The following is a 21,809-nucleotide window of genomic DNA, read 5'->3' as shown; positions in this document are numbered from 1 at the left end:
CATGAACACCTACACTCTGGCGCTATAACATAAAGCTATTCCAAACTTTTCCATTCCAATTCCGCAATCTGCCCTCCATGATCGGTCAAAAATTTTTCGGGCCCCCCCTACCGCGCCTGTCTCTCACGGGACGTCACGAAAACCTCTAAAACGCCCCATCTGATACGATGTGTGCATACCGATTATGTATTATTAAACCGAACGAAAGAAAAATAAACATTTCCGATACGACGCCTTTTTCGACGCAATACTCTGCCTTTGATCAAACGTTTTCGCGCTGCGCCCACTTCGCCTGTCTGTCGCGCGACGTCACAAGACCGCGAAAGCTCACCGCGTCAAAGTGACGTGTACGCGTTAAAGACGTATTAATAAGCCGAAACAAAGGGAATTTCTTGCTGAATAGCCGGAGACTGCCCCATTCCCAACGGAATCAAAGATGGCTATCCGCCGCTTGCTCTGGCACTAGCGACTAGGAGTTGCAGGGGAGCATGGATTTATTTGCGTGTAAGAAACATTGTTCCTTGGCATTATAACCTTATCACGCCCTTTCGATACGTCTGCGAAACCACGTTGCCAACTCTTCTTTGCTGAGGATCCGTTCTGGCGGCATTTTTAACGTTCCGTTGCACGCCGCCGCGATTGTCGACCAGCCACCGCAAACTAAGCAAGGGGAAGCGGATCAATCGCTGACGCCGGCACCGCCCTCTTCATCCGGTTATCTAACCCTTCTCCACTTGAGCGTGCTCCTCGCGTCTTTTCAGCCTATTCTATAAGAAAATCTGCTCAATGTAGGCAATGCTATTCGCTTTGAAAGAAATAAGAAGGTGACCTCCTATAAACGAGGAGCGCGTTTGATTGGGTTTTTGAAACAACGCTGCGGGTTACCGCCTGATGCTTGAGTCGGTCGTTACGTAACTTTGACGTCACGAGATTGGAATAAAAATAGACTTAAATAGTTTTACGTTATAGGGCCCCTGATGTGGATTAATTTGGATTCAAAACAGCAAATTAAAACCGAGAATCATTTGGTCAAACGAAAATTTTATTGTGTCATGGAAATTTGAAATATCGTTTGCAACACTGGGCATGTTATGTCTCACCTACACTTTCTGGTGCTTAGTACTTCAATGACAATGCGCATTTATTTGTTGCATCACACTCTTTCTGCGTGATAAACGAAAGTATTGCTCTCTTGTCATACCGTGTTTCAGCTGCATGAGACCGTAATAGAGGTAAGCACAATACATTGTAGCTGGCGGAAGTTTTAAGGAGACCGCAGGAAGCGCCGGATTATCATGAGGAAGCTTTAGTTGGGGCTAAAGTCTCCATTACGGTATTAAATACGTTGGAGGGCTAAAACCATTTGCTTCTTAAACATGCTTGAATCAAACATAGTTCATTTTAATAAGAAAATTTTTCATAGCAGTTATGCCTAATGTTAAAATAAAGATTGCACGAAAAATAAATCTAGATCTTGGCAATCTTAGAATTTTCTGACGGGCGCTAGAACATTTTCAGAAGTTAACGAATATCGGCGAGGACCCATGGCTTCCTGAAATGAGGATGCCGCCCGCCTGTGACGAATTAAGACTGTCCTGTTCAATTCTTTTAAAGTTTTTTTTTAGGGGGGGGGGGGGTGGAGAATATTGAGTATTGAAAACATTGAGACACTAAATTCGCAACTACGCAACATTGCAAAAAAGCAAGTATGTTCAAAATCTTCAAAGTGGCGTTTGAGCGTTTAATGCCGAACAAAACTGTTTCCTTAACCGTATATAGGTATGTACAGGGGCTGATGAGAAATTTTAGTGGTGAAATGATTTTGTAGATGCTGTAATGGCAATTTTCTTGCCCGTTACACGCACTTAAAGCCAAGTCTTATGAATCCCTTACATCTGCTTTTGGCAGTCAGTTAAGAGATTGTAAAAACAAAGTTTTGAAATTATCAGAATGCGATATTCCGTGTCTTTTAAAATCAAGGCGTAAATTATTACATTTGAGACAAGTGACCAGATTTAATTTCAGGACAATAAAGGCAAGAAGGTATAACATTTCATTTAGCAGTTGCCGACCGGGATGAGCTCTATAATACACCACTCATGCATTTAGACAGGCACGGTCAACGTAAGGCTGGTCCTTCTTTGCAACTGGCTAGTTTGCAGTAACTGTGATCGAAAAGCGTGCGTCTCGCATAGCGTAAACGTTCCTGCCTTACACTGCAGACGTCACTCGTGCATGAGAGAAATCACGCACGCCAAACAGAAAAACAACTCAATGAAAGCTTATACTACACGTGGGCTTGTTTTCCCATCAGCCTTGTTGCGTAGCTTTTTGTTTGGCTGCAAAGTAGCCCTAATTGAGCCTACAGAGCAAATGCTGAACGCGTGAGCAAAAATAGTGCGGTTTGAGCGCGCCAGGAATGCGAATTCCAGACTCCCGCAGTTGACCTCAACGGTGAGCGTATGCGGCGGGCATACCAGAGTGGCAGCGCCGCTCGGCGCGTGTCCACACAAGTGCGAGTGAAGCGGGCTCGTCACGGCACCTCGTGACAGTCGCGGTATCTACGGCGCGTAGCATAACGCAGCTACGTGCAACTGCAGTGTGCACGCGCAACGTTTGCTTGGTGCGCGACAGGGTTGGAGTGCGTTCTCTCGTTGACGTGCTCCAGCCTGTCCGTACTACGTAGTGCTGGCCGGCTTTGTCACGCGCCAGCTTGACCGATGGATAGTAGCAACATCCAACTTGCGCGTTTTGAAGCACATTCAATAGCTCAATGCCGAGCGATGTCGGTCAAGGCATCTAGCCAGGAGGGGCCAGGAGGGAACGCGCGCTCACAGGCGTATCTTGGTAACAACCGTTCGTCGCTGCAGTTAAAAAACTTCTGGCTCTGCCGCAATTGAGAGCAGATGAAAACATGAAATGGCAACCGCCAAAGCAGATTGGTTGGCGATGATACTAGCCACAACCTTAAAATGGAGTGTAGTGCATGTTGGCAACGGCACACCCCACCACACGCCGCCATACTTTGCACTGGTCCATATGGACGCTGCCCAGCTAGAAGAAGGAAACCGGCTGAAGAAGGCACGACAGGCAGCGAAAGACGCCACGGAGACCGAGCGCACTGCTCATCTAGAAGAAAAGCGCCCGAAGGAGGCGAGATCAAACGTCTCAGCAAATCTCGATTTTTTTCTCCGTGATCTCGACGCAAGAGCCTTGGGCCGCCACTGAGCCCAGGGCTGGCTTCAAAGAGAGTTCGCTTGCCAAGGCTGGCTCAAGGTTCTTAGATAAAACAAGTTTTATCTAGGGACCTTAGGCTGGCTGCATGACGTAATGCTGTCTCCTAACTTTATCCTTCCTCCATGAAAGCAAAGCAGCGCATCAGACGCTTCCGGCGCCACGCGACGCAGCAGCTCGGCGAGCGCAGTAGATGCGCAGCGAATTCCGTTTCCCAGAATTGAAGTGCATATATGGTGTCCTGTGTCTACCTTTTGAACGTCCGCTATTGGAAATGACAAATAAAACGTCAACGTACTAGAAGTTACAACTTGAGGGATATTGTGAACAAACGTTAGCAAAAACTCGGAAGCAATATTTCTTGTAACTTGTTTGGGAGTAACTAGCGTATGCAATGCGTTCCCGTGCAGAGGGTTAGAAAATCACGTTTTGTTGTCGCAACTCTCCCGGACGTTCTAGCTTGAGTGCCCGGATAAAGGCTTTGCTTTTTGGCTCAACGTGACTAGAAGGTCTCCGACAACGGGAGCTAAAATAATTTTATGCTTAAAACCGCCTCTACTATATCTACAGCATTCCTTCGTGGCGACAATTAAGATCCTTATACGCTTACGCTTTCTGGTGCCGGTGGAGCAACAGCATCAACAACACAAGTGCAGGAGGTAATGAGAATGAAATATTTATGAAAGTAAAACGATGCAAAGCTTAATATTTACCTGGACATATGCTCGCTCATAAATAAGAAGCATTCGCGGTCCCGGCGGCAGGCGGGGAGCTGAGCCGCGATGAGTTTTCTGTTCTCGATCTTGCGCCGTAATGTCTGTGCGAGAAAAGAGGGACACAAATATACGCAACTAAGGAAGGCGCAATAACAGCGTCGAAGGGAGCACTTGTGGCGTACACTATAAGGCCTCACGTGCACGGCGCATGTTTAATGACCGTTTCCTTGTCTGAGTGTCCCCGCTTTAAAAAAACTTTTTCGTGAATATGAAACCCAAAACTATATACTGCAATTGTACCACGCGTTTCCGTTTATTTATCGCCATTCTTCTTGTTTTATTTCTGCCGTTTTATTCGTGAAACTGAAAATAACGCCGCTCACGCGCCTGCAACTTCAGTGAAACATCTTGGCTTCACTGACGATAAGTTGTGCGAATTTGACCACCGTGGCTGCTCATAAGCACCGCTATCTACAACGCTCATGTTCAGATGGACGTTTACTCAAGGGATCCTCCCCTGTGCGCCAAGCTCTGGCCTTGCTTTCACCCGCCGCGCAATGTCGCATCTGCTGACAGTCATCATCGGGTGAGTAAATGTAAGCACGTCCCATGCACTGGCAGGCACCTGCGCCGATATACTACAGTGAAATGTTTCAGCGCTTGTTTTTACAATGTCCACCTTTAAACTGTCATCGTTCGGTGCTGCTGAGCAAGTTTCATTAGCCTGATCTTTCACGGACTACGCTCAATGGCCTCTCATATCTGAAAGGTCGAACTTCAAGTAAGTACGAGGTCTGCCTTGCTCATAAATTCTCGTCTACAATGCTCATAAGCTGTGTGTTATGTGAAGTGTGTCTTTCCTTTCAAGCCCTTAACCAAGTCGCCAACATGAGGACCTTGTTCCAACACGCAATTTGTTATTCATGCCTTCTGCGGGTGCAATGAAACAATCGCGCACCTTCTTTGTCAGTGCTCTCGTTTCAACCGGCAAAGAGCAGTCCTCAGCCACCCTAGACAAACTGGACAAGCGCCCAACGACAGAAAACAAGGTACTTGAAAACTGACCCACGCGAACATGAGCGCGATCCGATATGAAGGCGCTGCTGCGGTACCTAAAGGAAACGGGACTGTCCGACAAATTGTGACTGTGCACTGTGTGACGTAGGATTGTACGGTTACAGTGCGCAACACTAGGAACGCCTTTGCGCGCTACGTGACAGCGCCCACACATACAATTCGTGTGTACTTGCGTGTTTGAAGGCTTCTTTATTTATTTATTTTATATTTTATCCTTCTCTCTCACCTATCGCCTCCCCTTGTCCCTCCCCCAGTATAGGGTAGCGAACCGTAGATAATCTCTGGTTAACCTCCCTGTCTTTTCTTTACCTTTCTCTCTCTCTCTTGTTATTCATGCGGTGTTCTCTGGGATCGGCAGGCGACTAGTGCAAGTCGCACAAACTTGAATATATAGGGCATTTCCTAATCCCTCGACTTCGACTCTATTAAGGTTCTTCACTGATACTCCACCGCACTGATATTTCATTTCGCTGAATAGCCTTGCGGCTTGCGGTATACTCAGTACCACAAACAATGGCCTCTGTCGCACTTGACCCTGCTTTTCCGGGCCGGTGGGCCAGGATAGGCCGCTTTGAATCCGTTGGCAAAACCGGCAACTCTTTAGCTTTCTGGTAATGCTGTTCGCCAACACCACGTGAAAACAAGAAACTAAAGAAGAAATATTTCAACTTAGAGCACGACGAAGTCTTTTCCAGAAACGGCGGTATTTATTCACCCGATGATACAAGCTTCGCTTCTACAAATACGTGTGGATATGTTTCCAAGAGCTAAAATTCCGTTTAGTCAACTGCGCCATTGCCGCAGCAGAGTGCGGCTGCTGTGCACTCCACCGGTTCCTGCAGTTTAAAAATTCTGCAAGTTCTAAGACTCCCACCGGACACCGCAGTCGTCGATAAGCAGCTGTCGCTAATATTCGGTGCCCTTATTCGTAGTGCTGGCCATATAATCACACTCGAAGACAATCTACCCCGCTGGTGTACTGGCCTTGGTTGAGCATCGCTCGCGTTTAGCCGAGGTTGCCCACCTGAAGCATATTGTGCTTTCTTCCATTTCCGTCGATTTTGTTGCACGACTCTATCAGCGCAGAGAATATATGTAAGTTCGTATCTTACATGCTCCTTTCACCATATTTATTTATTTATTTATTTATTTATTTATTTAGATTCTGACGTCTTTGAGCTTTGAGTTGACGCCACTTAGTCCTAGATGCATGGCATACGAAACGAACGTTCAAACAATACTGTTAAGATTTGGCGTAATATTTCTGCGGAAATCCGCAAGGTGGAGAGAAGTAATTAATAAAGCAAAAATGAGACATCTACCCAATCGTAGCCCTTGCTACAAAGGAAATCCATACGGGTTCCTCGAAAGAAAAGCCTCATAGCTGAAGAAAAATTCGTCCTGATTCGCGCCGCTATGTTAAAACTCATGTTAAGAGTTCACGCATGCACTCCCCACCACTGACGAGCTGCACAATAAGGAAACAATGCAAATCTCACAGATGCACTGTCTACCTAGCATGAAACGCGAATACGAACACCTATCCTATCAGGCGAATTTTCCTTTCCACATTCGCCGCTGTGTATGGCACCGAGACGATCCATTCACAGAGGCGTATGCGTATATAGCTCGGGGCCAAAGCGCACCCAGCTGAGCCCCGATTACACATCTCACTTCATCAGGCGGTGTGGTCCTTTATTTCCTCCCATTCACGTTTCACTCGTGCGTGATAACAAACATTTTAATGAGCCGTGATAAATATTCTTTAACTCCATAGACTCGGAGCACCTACTTCGTTAATTTTGTTCCTTGTGCAGTTGACCTAAATAATCCACGAAGCAGCGAGATAGAGTTCCTTACCTTGATGAATTTCAGTATGGTGATAATCTCCTTTCTATTGCAGACGGGTGGACCCGGTCCCTCGAGGTGGAAGTTTACTCCATCGAGGCCTAGCTTCTCCAGCCACGACGCGATGTGATTGACCATTCTCTGGAGCTTGCCTTCGCCGTGTATCTGTTTCATCAGGCTTTGCGTGTGCGCGCCGGCGCCGTAGCTGAAAAGTACCTTCAAGTGTTTCCCTTTTGGATGTTGCTTTAGATTACTCAGCTCTTTCAAGATATCTGCAATATAGAGAAGAAATATAGGACACGCTGCAATGTTTTTCTTAGTCTTCAAGATTTTTACTAGCGTGCAAGAAAAACGCTGATTGGGTTTTTCTTCTTTTAACGAGTCCATGCGTGTGTAATGATGTTTAATTAAAGTTGGGAAGCAGCAGGTAAACAGCAGCCTAGCAGCAACGAACAGCTCCCGAGCTCTCTTGCAAATCACAGCACGGGTCGTCGTCGTCGTCTCTGAGCTGCTACCGGAAACACGAGGCACGTCTGCTTCATTACATTGGCCTCGGGTGTGAAACGAAGCCATCCTGGCGACTCAGGGAGCAGAGAAGACGAGGGGGTCGAAATAAGGCTTCAGCCGGCTAACATGCACTTTCTCGCGACCTCGACAACGAAGCTCCGGCGATGGTGTGAAGGGCTCAACGATATAGTTCACAGGGGAGGAGGCGTCAATGACCGTAGTACCGCGCAAGTAGTTTAGAAGAAAGGGCGGGCATGTGAGGCGGTCATCATCATCATCAGCCTGGATACGCCCACTGCAGGGCAAAGGCCTCTCCCATACTTCAACTACGCCGGTCATGTACTAATTGTGGCCATGTTGTCCCTGCAAACTTCTTAATCTAATTCGTCCACCTAACTTTCTGCCGCCCTCTGCTGCGCTTCCCTTCCCTTGGAATCCAGTCCTTGGAATCCCGTAAACACGCTGTGAGGCGGTATCCATAGCCAAACAAGGGAACCAGCACGGAAGGTGGGCGTGGCCTGGTGACTGTCGCGTCTTGTCTTCTGACGCCCCTGATCCTCGCTGGTTTACGAACGAGCCAGCTGGCGGCAATCTTCAGCGTATCGGGCGACTTCTGACATAGTTGTGCACTCGGAAGCGTCAGGTCGGTAGGGCAGGATAGTATATCGAGGACACGAAGGCTCACGCCCATACAAGAGAAAAAAAAGGCGAAAAACCGGTAGTCGCTTGTGTCGCGGTGTTTTAAGCGAAAGTAACTAACGAGAGTACGGTGTCCCAATTGGTGTGGTCGGACGAGGCGTACATCCTCAACATGTCGCCCAGTGTTCGGTTGAACCACTCCGCGGGACCGTTCGTTTGTGGGTGATACGCGGTCGACTTCCGGTGAATGATCTGGCACTCGTGAAGGAGGGATTGTATCGCTTCTGACAAGAAGACATGACCCCTATAGCTGAGTAGTTCTCGAGGAGCACCGTGGCGAAGGACGAAGTTGCAAAGAATGAACATCGCAACGTCGCGCGCGGTCGCGTCGGGAAGATCCGCAGTCTGGGCGTAGCGCGTCAGGTGATCGACGCCAACACTAATCCAGCGGTTGCCACATCCGCTGTATGGTAGCGGGCCATAGAGGTCGATGCCTACGTGGTCGAACGGTGGAGCAGGGCACGGTAGCGGCTGTAGTGGGGCAGTAGGGGAGTTTTGTTTTGTTGTCAGGCGGTGCATGATCGAATGTACTGCTGCACAAACCGATGCATTCCACGCGTGTAATATCGTTGACGCAGCCTTGTGAAGGTTTTCAGGAGGCTGGCGTGGGCGCTTTGAGGGTCAGCAAGGAAGTACGCGCACATATCGGAGAGGATGTGGCGAGAGATAGCCAGAAGCCATTTCCGACCGTCAGACATATAGTTGCGGCGGTAGAGGGCGTTGTCTAGCATGGCAAAGTGGGCTGCTTGCCGGCGTAGCGTCCGCGTAGAAGGGACGACCAATGGAGCGGCAATGTAGTCGAGCAGCAGGGCAAGTGATGGGTCCTTGCGTTGCTCGGAGGGCATGTCAATAGCGGTCAGTAGTGACGGGTCTGAGGTCGAAAAAGGAACGGAAAGAGAAGCCACATCAGGTGTCATCGGCGAGCGGGAGAGCGCGTCAGCGTCGGAACGCTTTCGACCAGAGTGCTGTGCGACACGAATGTCATATTCCTGCAGGCGAAGCGCCCAACGACCGAGGCGGCCCGACGGTATTTTCAAGGAGGAGAGCCAACAAAGTGCGTGACGGTCAGTGATGATGCTGAAAGGATGGCCGTGGAGATAAGGACGGAAGTTGCCCAATGCCCAAATGATGGCTAAGCATTCCTCCTCTGTAACGGTGTAATTCATCTCATATTCTTTAAGGGTACGGCTGGCATAATCCATGACGTATTCTTATGCGTGGCTTTCAGTTGTGCCAAGACCGCACCAAGGCCGACACCACTGGCGTCGGTGTGAACCTCTGTCGCCGCAGCTGGGTCGTAATGGCGAAGAATCGGCGGTTAAGTCAGCAACTCGTGTAATTTGTCAAAGGCTTCATCGCATGCTGATGACCACGCGGAAATGCCTTTGCTTGCGGTAACAAGCTTCATCAAGGGTGCGATAATAAAGGCGAAGTTCCGCACGAAGCATCAAAAATACGAGCACAGGCCTATGAAACTTCGCAGGACCTTGATAGATGTGAGCTTCGGAAATTCGGCGACTGCGCGAAGCTTGTCGGGACCAGGAAGGATGCCGTCTTTCGATACAACGTGACCCCAGACAGTTAATTTTCGGGCAGCCAAATGGCACTTCTTGAAGTTGATCTATAAGCCCGCTGAAGTGAGACAGGTCAGGATGTCATGCAGACGGCCAGATGTGTCGGAACACCCTGTGAGAAAACAACTATGTCATCCATGTAACAAAATATTGGAGGCTTATCAAGGTTAAGCCCAGTGGATGCGAAGCATCCACTGGGCTTAACCTTAGCGTATGCTTAGCGTTTGGAGGCATCTTGACCGCATACATGCCCGGCGCAAAGACGCTGGAGCGGTTGCGGGCACAGAGACTGACGCGACGGCGGGCGCGCGCCGCTTCATCCCTGGCGTGACGTCACATATCACGTGATGCAGCTATGGTGGCGCCGCCGCCGCGTCGCGCGCGACGGCGCGAACCGAAGCGTGGAGGCCACCGCCGGGAGGCGACCGACGGCGCGATATGAGGCCCCATCTGCAGCCGGTGTGACGTCATCACGTGACGTCATGTCACGTGACCTACTTGAAGATCACTTGAAGGTCAATGGTGGCCACCGCCGGGAGGCGACCGACGGCGTGATATGAGGCCCCATCTGCAGCCTGTGTGACGTCATCACGTGACGTCATGTCACGTGACCCCACTTCAAGGTCAATGGTGGCCGCCGCCGGGCGTCGCGCGAAGGCCCGAAACCTACGTTAATATGCTTCGCATAAAACCAGTCTTCCACTTGTGTCCGCAAAGGATCGTATCAATCATACGCTCGAAGGTAGCCAGAGCATTGCAGAGCCCGGGACATGACGTCACGTGACCTACTTGAAGGTCACTTGAAGGTCAATGGTGGCCACCGCCGGGAGGCGACCGACGGCGTGATATGAGGCCCCATCTGCAGCCTGTGTGACGTCATCACGTGACGTCATGTCACGTGACCCCACTTCAAGGTCAATGGTGGCCGCCGCCGGGCGTCGCGCGAAGGCCCGAAACCTACGTTAATATGCTTCGCATAAAACCAGTCTTCCACTTGTGTCCGCAAAGGATCGTATCAATCATACGCTCGAAGGTAGCAAGAGCATTGCAGAGCCCGGAAGGTATTACGTTAAACTCGTACAGGCCATCGGAAATGATGAAAGCAGTCTTTGGGCGGTCAGCCTCAGTCATGGGAACCTGCCAATAGCCATAGGGGGCTGTTGACAGGGGCAGGGGCAGGGGCAAGGGCAGGGAAGTGGCAGGGGTAGCCATGGGTACAGTCGGTGCGTAGGTCGCCTCAGTCATGGCGTTGGTGGGCAACGTAAGATTGCGGTGCTCCAGGGTGACTTGAGGGATTCCAGCAATCTCCCACAAATGTAATGATGCTTAATTAAAGGTGAGAAGCAGCAAATAAACAGCAGCCTAGCAGCAGCGAACAGCCCGAGTTCTCTTGCAGATCACCGCATGGGTCGTCGTCCTCATCTCCGAGCTGTTATCGGAAAGATGAGGCGCGTCTGCTTCATTACACATGCCTAAAGCAGTATCATTAATTAAGTACCACAATATCCTCGATAATTTGCAACGTCTTTTCTTTCTATAGCAATAATTTAGCTTTGCATTTAGGCCCATACGTGTTAGTTGCTGATTTTGACATCTAACACGCCACAGTGGCTCAGCATCTGAACATGATGAGGCTGCAGGTTCGATGCTCTGCTGCGGCGACCACACTCGGGTGGCAGAGAAATGCGAACCCGATCACGTACTTTGATTTAGGTGCACGTTAAAGAACCAAGGTTGGTTCAAAGTGTTGCGGGGTTTCCCACTACGGCATTCTTTATAGCCCGCAGCGCGGGTCTGGGAAGTACAGCCCCATTAATCGATCAACTTCACGTCCCTGTACTTTCACGTATCTCGTGCACTCAAACGACACCCGTGATATTATTTCGCGCCATCATGACGGCGTGATGCACGCTTTATGCCAGTGACGGGAAAACCCACGGAAATTGTTTCTTCTCGGCGATCTCATAGACGCCTAAAACAGCGTAAGGACGACACAGAATTTAAATAAATTACGTCGAGTTTTTCTGAAGGGCAGTTCATATTGAACAGTGCCCTCGCGCGTAAGCTGACTACATTTTAGCCAGGTTCGTAGTAACTAGGAGCCACGTGATATCGCATGACGTATAAAAATAACAGTTCGGCGCCTTTAGATGTCCCCCTTGAATGAACAACCTCCTAGAGCATTGTTTCACCTACACGGTGATATTGCAACAGTACGATTGATTGATTGATTGATTGATTGATTGATTGATTGATTGATTGATTGATTGATTGATTGATTGATTGATTGATTGATTGATTGACTGATTGATTGATTGATCATGTGAGCGAGCTCAACAAATCACGGTTTTCCTTTCTTTTTCTTTTGTAAGTGCCATCCGCGACTGAGTATAGCCGCTACGATAGTCTTTCTTTCCATCACGGTGATCACTACCATCGGCGGGAGGCGTCCACACACCGGAAAATGAGATAATGCTTTCACTCTCACGTAAAAGAAATTTTCGAATAGAGGCCCTCTTCCTTCAACAAATTTTAATCTTCACTGACTGTGCTTGTCTAGGCATTATCAGAAAATTTTCGTCTAATCGCTAAACTAGACGAGTACATTCAATTAGAAAGACCGCATTCAGGCGAAGCATATTGCGTCAAAGTAAATACCTGTTTAATCGCGAGAAGCCGAGCGGCGTGGTACGAGGAAAATAAGGACCAAACGCACCCTTCTCGTCTTTGCCGTCTCTCTTACGGAACATGAGCTCCCCGGTCTTGTTGTCCGTCTCCAGGAAAGAGTAGACAACGTGAGTGCACTTTTCGAGCGGCAGGGATTTCACGTCGAACGGCTTCATTCCCGACCGGTGGAACTGCTCGCCGCGGACGAAGCAGACCAGGGGCGCTCTCTCGTCGCGTCTGGACTCGGCGCGCTCATCGGCCTTGCCCGAAATCTCGCCGTCGTTCCTGGCCCCGCCCATGTCCAACGGGACACCGGCGCCTGCCGCTATCACGGAGAACAAGCGAAGCACTTGCAATGCTGCTGCCAGGAGTTTAGCAATGCATAGTATTTGCCGCTGCTTTGTGCAATCCGAGAAAAATAATTTGATTATTCTTTATCGCAGTGTAATGCTTTCCAGTCCTGGATGCGCAAGGCAATTGGCGATGGGGTTTAGGGAACATTCTGTTCATTTAGCAAGAAACCGCTACAGTACATAAATATGCAAAAGCTAGGTGAGCTCAGTAAATTAAGGTTATAAAATCTGTGTATAAAGAGGTGTCAGAAACAGATACGTTAGGCGCAAGATGGTAATACAGGGGTCGTATAACGTAAAACTATTCCAGTATGTTTTTATTCCAATCTCCTGACGTCATATTTCCGTAAGCGCCGACGCAAGCATCGGGCGGTCTCTCGCAGGGTTGTCTGAACAAACCAATCAAATGCTCCCCTCGTTCATAGGACGTCACTTTTGTTTGCTTGAAAAACGAATAGCATTGCCTGCACTGAGTGGCTTGTCTTATCTAATTGGCTCACAGGAGGCAAGGAGCATGCTCAAGTGGAGAGAGATTCGATGGGGCCGAGCCACTGCACTGAATATCGATAACCGGAAGAAGAGGGTGGTGCCGGCGTCTGCGATTGGTCTGCTTTCGCTTACTTAGCTTGCGGTGGCTCGTCGACAATCGCGGCGGCATGCAACGGAAGCTTAAGAATGACGCTAAAACGGATCGTCAGCAAAGAAGAGTTGGCAGAACGAGGTCGTAAACGTACCGAATGTTCTCGAAAACGTTACACGGCCACGCAAAAAGTTTTATTACACGCAAATAAACCCATGCTTTCCGACAGGGGCGAGTAGCCAGTGCCGGAACGATAGGAGGCAGCCATCTTTTATTCCTTTCGTAACGGGGCAGCCTGCGGCTATTCAGAAGAAAATTCAGTTTTGTTCGGCATATTAATGCATCTTTAATGCGTACGCGTCACTCTGACGCGGTAAGCTTTTGCGGTTTTGTGACGTCGCGTGAGAGACAGGTGAAGTGGGTGCAGCCCGAAAACCTTTCACCGATAGCCGAGGGCTAATGGCAAAAAGGCGTCGAATCAGAAATAACTATTTTTTGTTTTGTTCGGTCAAATTATGCGCAATCAGTGGGTACATGTCATATCAGACGGGGAGCTATCGCGGTTTTCGTGACGTCGTGTGACAGACAGGTGAAGTGGGGCTAGTCCTAAAGAGTTTTTGACCAATTGCGGTGGGCTGATTGTAGAATTGGAATAGAAAAATTTGGAATAGTTTTACGTTATAGCGCCCCAAGTTACAATTCCCTTATTGCAAGGTGATACATGCCGCCATGTCATGCCTAATTGTCTGTCTGTCTGTCTGTCTGTCTGTCTGTCTGTCTGTCTGTGTTTGTGCAAGGTTGCATAAAAATATCGAAAAGAACCAGCCCTTGAAGTTGTCAAAGTGACTGCAGCGTGGCAGCGATACAAGGCTTAAGAGCAGAACAAGCAGCTTTTAGCACCTGCTAAGCCTCACCACCGAATCTCCCGTGCATTCTATCGCAGTAACCTCTGCAGAGGTGCACAGTTAGATGTTCATTTAGCGCTAATAGCCTTCCGGTACGGCTATTTTTGTTGAGGTCTAGAAATGACACCACTCGTATTAAAATTCGCAGGATCAAGTAACTACTAACTGGCACAGCTAGGCACCATGTTATACTTACAACATGAAGCCCGATGGCGTGTTTGCCACTAGGTGGCTCCTTTAATAGAGAGTTTTAGATTATGGGGACGCAGGCGTTGGGGCCTTAAGCGCTAGCGAGCCCGAACGCTTGCGTCCCCCTAATCTAAAGATCTCTTAACATTTATCTCGACCTATGCTACCCACAAAGCTGGCAAAAATTTCACGAACCCTTAAAACTTACTCTTAAGAACTTAGTTCAGCTGTTATAGCCATAAATGTAAATATCGGTCCCAGCATAAAGGTTGACTAGGTAGAAATCCAAAATAAGAGAGAGTTTTGTAGGAAAATTGAGTCTTGAGGTGAATAACAGTTGTAGAACAAGAAATGTAGCTGGATCCAACGTTTCGAGAAGGGGGCTTGTCTTCGACAGGTTAATCACTTGATGTGGTAAAGTATTACATCTATTACTTCATATATATAGCGTACCACATACTACTCTAGTGCTGTATACATTACTCGAAGCTTACATCGAGGCGGGAGTGTCTTGATTTCGCTAATGCATAACTTGCGTCGATGGCATCGATAGCATTCTCTCTCTATACGGTAAGGGCGACCGCTTTTCTGTGTTTCAGCTGGGATTAAGTCCCGTTGTTCGACTCCAAATAAGCGTTTAGTATACGCGAACATGAAGGCTCAGTAAGCCTGATGCACTGTGCAACGGAATCGTCTCTTCCTGCGTTATCTCTGACCTCACATATGTCCTGGCGATTCTGCTTGATCCACCCGAGGCCAGTAACCACCCTCAGCCAAGACATGTGACATCGGGCACTGCAGATGATACTATTGAGTTTGTAACTTAGGAAAGTAACCATTATCGCGCCCGAAACTCCTTTTTTCTAGAAGGGCACACTGGCCGCGACGATTAAAAGCAAGCGTGCAGTGCACGATAAGTCAGGCTTTTGTCACTTTATGAAAGACTTCCAAATGTCGCTTCATTTCTTTTGGCCCACTGATGGCTGGCACAAATGCATAACTTACATTGGTATTTTTTAATTGTTCATGCTTGAATCACGCGCTTGCCAATTTTTCTACCAACTTATAATAAGTATGATATTGTGCGCCTTCTGTATTGTGTGTACGTGTGTGTGTGTGTGTGTGCTGTTTTTTTTTTCTGGTTCTTTATTCTTTTTCTCTCTCTCACCAATCGCATCCCTTTTGCCTCCCCCGGTACAAGGTAGTCAACCGAAGATAATCTCTGGTTAACCTTCCCTCTCTCTCTCTCTCTCTCTCTCTCTCTCTCTCTCTCTCTCTCTCTCTCTCTCTCTCTCTCTATCTATCTATCTATCTATCTATCTATCTATCTATCTATCTATCTATCTATCTATCTAGTTATCTATCTATCCATCTATCTAGTCTAATTTCCCTTTCAAGTACAAAATGCTTGGGATACAGCGTCGCGTCCCATAAAACGGTTCTCTCACCCTATTCGTGCTCCAAGTAAACTACACAAAATACACTGAAATGAGCTGAATCGCACATTGCTGAGGACTTGTTCTCTTAAACTACTTGGTCTTATTATTATGACTATTGGTAACAGCACATATTCCCCCCGACTTACCACCGCCCGATGTATCCCATTTTGGACGGCGCCTCGTCGGGTCACGCCACTTTCTTTTGCTGCCGCCACCCTTGCAACCGCCAGCTTTGACCCCTTTACCGCACTTAACGCCCTTTCCACCGCCCTCCACTTCGGCAGCTTGGAGAGCGATGACCACGACCGTAACAATCAGCAGGCCGACCAATGATGGCGCCCCCATTATGCCCTGGAGTTGGAGAGCTATATGAACATGTTTGTAGTCTAAATACGATTAACATTTCGTAAAACAAATGTAACATCGCGATTTGGTGTATGGCGTTAGCGCAGTATACGATATAATGTTGCCATCCCGGCCAAGTAACACCTCCACATGTGCGGCATGTATTCTAGCGCTCGTGCTTCTGAACATGTCAAGGAGCGCCGTCAAGGTGGCGCACTTGTGGGCACATGCACGAACACCAAAAGAGACAGACACTGTAGTGTCCATTCTTTATCTGCGCAAACGTTTGTCTTGTCCTTTTTCAGTATTCGTGCACGTTTCCACAAGTGTTGGCTCTTTACAAGAACAATGACCGACCAACACCTACTCAGCATAGCCTTTTATAACTCAGGTAAACAGTAAACAGAACGTTTAAAAAGTATATTTCTGCGTAACTGAACGGTATCAGAACCGTCCAAGCGAACTAGGTATCACATTTCAACCGTATATAGCTGCGCTAGTGAAGCACCGGACGTGGCGTGCGCAAGTCGGGGGTTCGTATCCACAAAAAGCAGCTCGTACACCAGATTTGGCTGGAACACCCGCCAGCAAATCGCGCGGTCGAACGTATTTAAAATGTCTCTCAAGTGGCTCTTTCAAACGAGAGCCTTCTAGGGGCTGAATTCACAACATTCGCTGTCACGTGTAGCTGCTGTATTCGCCGTGATCGTGGGCTGACGCTTTTACAAACTATCGTTATGGCATTCGAGTTTGTTTGTGAAAACGAGGCCTAGGGCTGAAGTTGCAAAGAAAAACGCTATAATGCAAGGATATCCTTTTCATACATGTATGAAATTTAACACAGAAGTTGTCGTCGTTTGCTATATATATATATATATATATATATATATATATATATATATATATATATATATATATATATATATATATATATATATATATATATATATATATATATATATATTTAATGAACTGGAAGAAAGAGGTTTAACCGAGGGGCGTGGTATTTATTTCTCACATGATAAAAAGCCAACCAACAACGACACCACGAACAACACAGGGGAAATTACCTGTAGTTACTAAATGAAATAAAGAGATTATAAGTTAATGGAAGTGAAAAAACCTCCTCGGTTAAACTTCTTCCTTCTAGTTCATCATATATATATATATATATATATATATATATATATATATATATATATATATATATATATATATATATATATATATATATACATGCACTAGGCTATTCCTAAGTGGAACACGATATGTGCAGGACGAACAGTGTAAGTCTATATAGAAAAGTTCTAGTTGGAACAAAATCAGCAAACGTCGGGCAGATGCAAACGCGAGACACGCAAAATGCAGTAGCCTCAACACTTGTAACAAATGCAAGTGTCTTCACAGAAGATTCTCGCCAGAGCTAGTAGATGCGGCGGCGTGTTTAGAAAGAAGCGCGAGAGAGGAGTCCAGGCTGTCACATGACGCATTTTTCAGCGTTCACACGAACCAGCGCGCCATGCATCTCGGAGGCCATGCATCTCGGAGGCCATGCATCTCGGAGGCCATGCGCGGGCTTCGCGACGGCTTCTTTCTTAGGAAAGCGCTAAATATTCTTAGGAAAGCGCTAAAGAGAAGTCGCGTTGCAGTGCACACCTCATACATAACTGGTTTCCGCGGTAGCAATGCTTTGTGTGGCTATTTTGATTCGGCGATAAATGCATTACTGTCGACAGCGATCATGAAATGGGTTTACTGAATTTTTACTGAAGTATTGCAATGCATTTGAAGTTAAAGCGTAATATTTCATAAAGATTTGGCCGCAGAACTTACTTATATGCGCTCAGTAGAAGCGAAGTTTTTAAACAAGCTAAGCATGATGTTTTTTCAACCTAAACATTTGTCGTGAAACTCCAATAACATTTCTTAGATATGCTTTTATTCGTTAGAGATTGTATGTGTGTATATCAATGAGCGATACTTTCGAAACCATCTCGTTGAACCAGCGGTGTACGCAATCAACTCTTTATTCGTTCTTCGGTTGCCTTCCACAAACGCAAGTGGTCGTGACATAGGCGGGGAGAAGCGTGCATAACAGGAATTGAGAATGGTCGCTGACGTTCGAGAGCCATTGTTCAGTGCTGCGTGGTATAAGAGATCTTCGGCGGAGAACGCGGTAGGTAAATGCAGAAAAAATACTCCTATAGGCGTAGGACCTTGCAGATGAAAGTAATAGCTTGGTGCTAATATCCGGAGGTCCTCGATATATTCACCTTTGGTTTAATAATACCGTAGTTAGAAGTTCGAGAGCTTTGGCGAAGTTTTAGGGTCGCGGCAATAATCTGTTTCTTCAGCGGTGTGTTGTAGGGGGCCACCACAGTTCAACGACTTAGCCTGTACTCGCAAGCTATGCTTGTCGGCCCTAAATTTACACATTTCGGTAAATGTGAATAAAGAAATCGGCATCATTACGGTCTTTATTCTTACGTTCTGTCACTCAGTGTTTACCATTTTCGTTCATATCTCTTAATGTAAATTGAGCCGCTATCAAGCGCAAGCGGTACTACCAAATGCTACAGTACTTTTCGTAGGAAATCAACTTACAAGCGGCAGCTCCGGACTCAGTGAACACACAGTCTTTCCGCCTTACACTAATTTCCAGGCATTTTACAGCGAAACTGTTAGCTTCTACTTGGTCGCAATTTTTCGTGGGCTCGTTCTGTGCTCACCCAAAAGCTGTATACCGCCAGCTAGCGGCCGCAGAAAAAGGCCTTTTTCTTTTAGTTTCCGCGCAACAGAAATTTAAACTCTGAGAAATTCAATTAGTTCAATAAGACACTTGTGTTTGGTGGAGGATCTAGAAGGATGAGGATGCATGCTGCGCTTCTGCACCTGTGTGTGCGCGCGTGACCTACGTCGCTTGTGGTGCTTGTCTAACGTCGTCTAACGTCGGCAACAGCTTCGCTGCACATATACTTTCACAGGGTGGAATGGAGGCAGATTTCGTTTGAATGCGTTAGCATTAGGAGTGTCAGAGTGCAAAGTATATACATAGTGAAAATGACAGTGGTCTGCTCCGCCCTACCGTCGGTTGCCCTTTGTTCCTCCAAGAGACATTCAGGACGTGAGTCCAGTGAGCACTTGAACAGCACTTTGCAATGTGGCGAACGCGGTTTTAATTGTGAATCCGGGACCTCAAATGCGTGTGACATAATGCTAAAACATATCTCTCTCATTTAACGCTAGATCACCATTGAAGTTTTTATATTATTTTATTCTTTTTTCTTTGTAACAGGCAAAAATAAACCCAACTTTCCCACTGTCACGTTGCGCCCAATGGCATACAACGTTGTTCTCAAATGCCAGCTTTACTAAAACAGTCGGCTGCACGTGCTCGCTAAGTCGTCGTAAAATATATTTTAATTCCCGGTTTACGTCATATTTCGATCACCATTCTGGCACCCGTACAGACCTCACGATCGCCACGAACAAGGCGCGGATTTGTCGTCAATTTAAACACGCAAGATACAACGCAGTAACGTTATTTATCATCAGTCGGCGGTAGCGCGTCAGGTACAGAACATCGCTACAAGCAACCCGAAGCGTGAATATTTTAATCGAAGGAGACGGCATTGGAAAAAAGTTTCGGCTAGCCTGTTGGGCTTACGGGCACTTACCGCCCGTCACTGTCCTCAACAAGTGACCTGGTGGGAGGTGAACGTGCGGCCACTGTCGAGACCGGCTACACAATGACACAATCAGAAGAGAAGAAAAGGTCGCTAAAAGAACGCGTTACGTTTTCAACTTACTTTTCCAAGCTGGAAATGCTCAAATTATCCCTGTTCTTTAGCCCGAACTTCGCGACGACTAAAAAAAAAGGTAAGAAGAACGCGCGCCCGCCGTCATTGCCTCCTAGGCGTTTGCAAGCACCCTATATCGGGGAGCTCGCTGCGACCATATATCTCACCGGATCGACATCTTCCAGCCGTGGAACTATACTTCCTTCGCAGGTGCTGAATAATGCGAAATGGAAACTCTATTGAACGCTCCCGTAAGCGGGAGTTGCGCGCCTCGCGTTCGGCTTCCAAAGGACGTAAACGTCGCGAACACTTACATTATGTGCCAGACGCAGCCTTTTGCTGTTGTTTTTCTTCGCTTTCGCGCGACCTACGTTAGGGAATATAGCCCTGCCTACTCGTAACGTGACTTGCCGGGAGTGGGTGACGAAGCACACCGAGCAAAGTGCGCTTATATACAGCCACGACAGTCGAGGTGAAGTTCGCAGAAACAGGTTGTTTGTTTGGGCTGGGATGGCTTTCGCCTCAGGTTTCGTTGGCCTATAGCTGGCCTATAGTGGGAACGATAGCAGCTTGTCTTCTTCACGGCAGAGGCATTGCCAGAACGAAAGCGTAGTTTGATCGGCCGCACGCAATTACCTGTTCGCCGAAAGCACTCGCATCTCGAGCGCGATTGCGTATCCGCGACCTCTGCGTCCGAATGTCGTGACTGGCTTGACCTGGTGAGCGCGGTGACATCAGCATTCGTGCATAGGCAGCCTCGAGATGAAATTTGCAAGAAATTTTCGATTTTCGCAATATTTGACAGGCTATCTAAAATGTTGAACAAACCAAGTTGTATTTTTTTAATTGAAATGAAAATAAAAGAAAGAGATGTTGTCATCCTATAATGGTGACGGCTACACCTTTTCTCAAGCCAGAAATAACAATGTATAAAAAGTACGTAGTAGGAAACTGAAAAGACTGCGATGGGCATGTGTGTTGTCATTGCTGTGAGTTTGATTTGTTTGTGTTTGTTGTTGTCCTTGACCTCAGTTATCGTGGTGCACAGCCACCGTGGGGTATTGGCCATGAATCGGGCGGTTAGATGAAACGAATAAGGACGAGAAAATTAACGATTTGGAAACTTAGAAATGAGAATTCTGGGATGCGGAAGAAAAGTAAAGCCTGTAATAACACAAGCAACCCAAAAAGATGAACGAATGGCCTGTGGTCTTCACCTTCTTCTTTGTCATCTATTAATATTGTATCCACGAGGGCTAACAAACAAGTTGTCGAATTTATTTTTTTTTTCATATCTCTAGTGTTAACGTCATTATATTTGACTAGGCACTGTTATCCGTTCTGTTGTATGGTAGCTAAGTTCGAGTGATATGCAGATACCATAAGTAGGCTTCCCCGTGCATCTAATTTGCCTTAAAATGCCAAAATAGGCTTTCAAATATTAGGTGTTGTGCTTTGAAAGACAAGCTTTTAAAGCTTATAAGGTTTGATGTACGAAGGACAGTAAGGACGTTCGTACCAGTCCGCACGTTGATCCTGTATTCGTGAATCCATGGCCTGACGTCGCCCACCTGTGGAGAAGCGTATATAATTACGGATACTGTATATCGTTTAGGGAGTCGCATGGTAATGTGGTCCTTGTGACCTACAGAAATGTGGTTGAGCAAGCATGTTGAAATGTTTTCTGTGGTGTTTGAATTGATGACGTGCTTTTTCGTGCTAGGTTTCTCCAAGGTCACATCGCTATTAGCCATGCTAAGTGTCCCTCAAACATTACTTGATGTAAACGCTACTTCATCATCTCATCAAACCACTTTGATGAGATGATGAAGTAGCGTTTACACACACACAGAGAAAGCTATCAAAGAATATGGTG

At 47.1% G+C, this 21,809-nt stretch overlaps 2 protein-coding genes across 3 annotated transcripts in view; one reads left to right on the top strand and one right to left on the bottom strand.

Moving 5' to 3' along the window:
• The window catches only part of LOC142572402 (endochitinase-like), a 42,737-nt gene extending 22,412 nt beyond the window's left edge, over nucleotides 1-20,325 (bottom strand). The window contains exons 1-5 of the mRNA XM_075681494.1: nucleotides 20,248-20,325; nucleotides 15,935-16,139; nucleotides 12,372-12,647; nucleotides 6,888-7,147; nucleotides 3,948-4,051 (exon numbers count right to left, since the gene is read on the bottom strand). Of these exons, the coding sequence (XP_075537609.1) occupies nucleotides 3,948-4,051; nucleotides 6,888-7,147; nucleotides 12,372-12,647; nucleotides 15,935-16,133 (839 nt within the window). The 5' untranslated portion in view covers nucleotides 16,134-16,139; nucleotides 20,248-20,325. The remainder of the gene's footprint in view (nucleotides 1-3,947; nucleotides 4,052-6,887; nucleotides 7,148-12,371; nucleotides 12,648-15,934; nucleotides 16,140-20,247) is intronic.
• LOC142572403 (sulfotransferase ssu-1-like) overlaps nucleotides 1-21,809 on the top strand; it is a 179,825-nt gene that overhangs the window by 70,842 nt on the left and 87,174 nt on the right. The gene's annotated exons all lie outside the window — the stretch shown is intronic.

Source organism: Dermacentor variabilis, chromosome 2 (assembly GCF_050947875.1).
Source record: "Dermacentor variabilis isolate Ectoservices chromosome 2, ASM5094787v1, whole genome shotgun sequence".
Taxonomy (NCBI): Eukaryota; Metazoa; Arthropoda; class Arachnida; order Ixodida; family Ixodidae; genus Dermacentor; species Dermacentor variabilis.
Note: the sequence above shows the minus strand (reverse complement) of the source record. Positions and strands in the feature narration are given on the sequence as shown.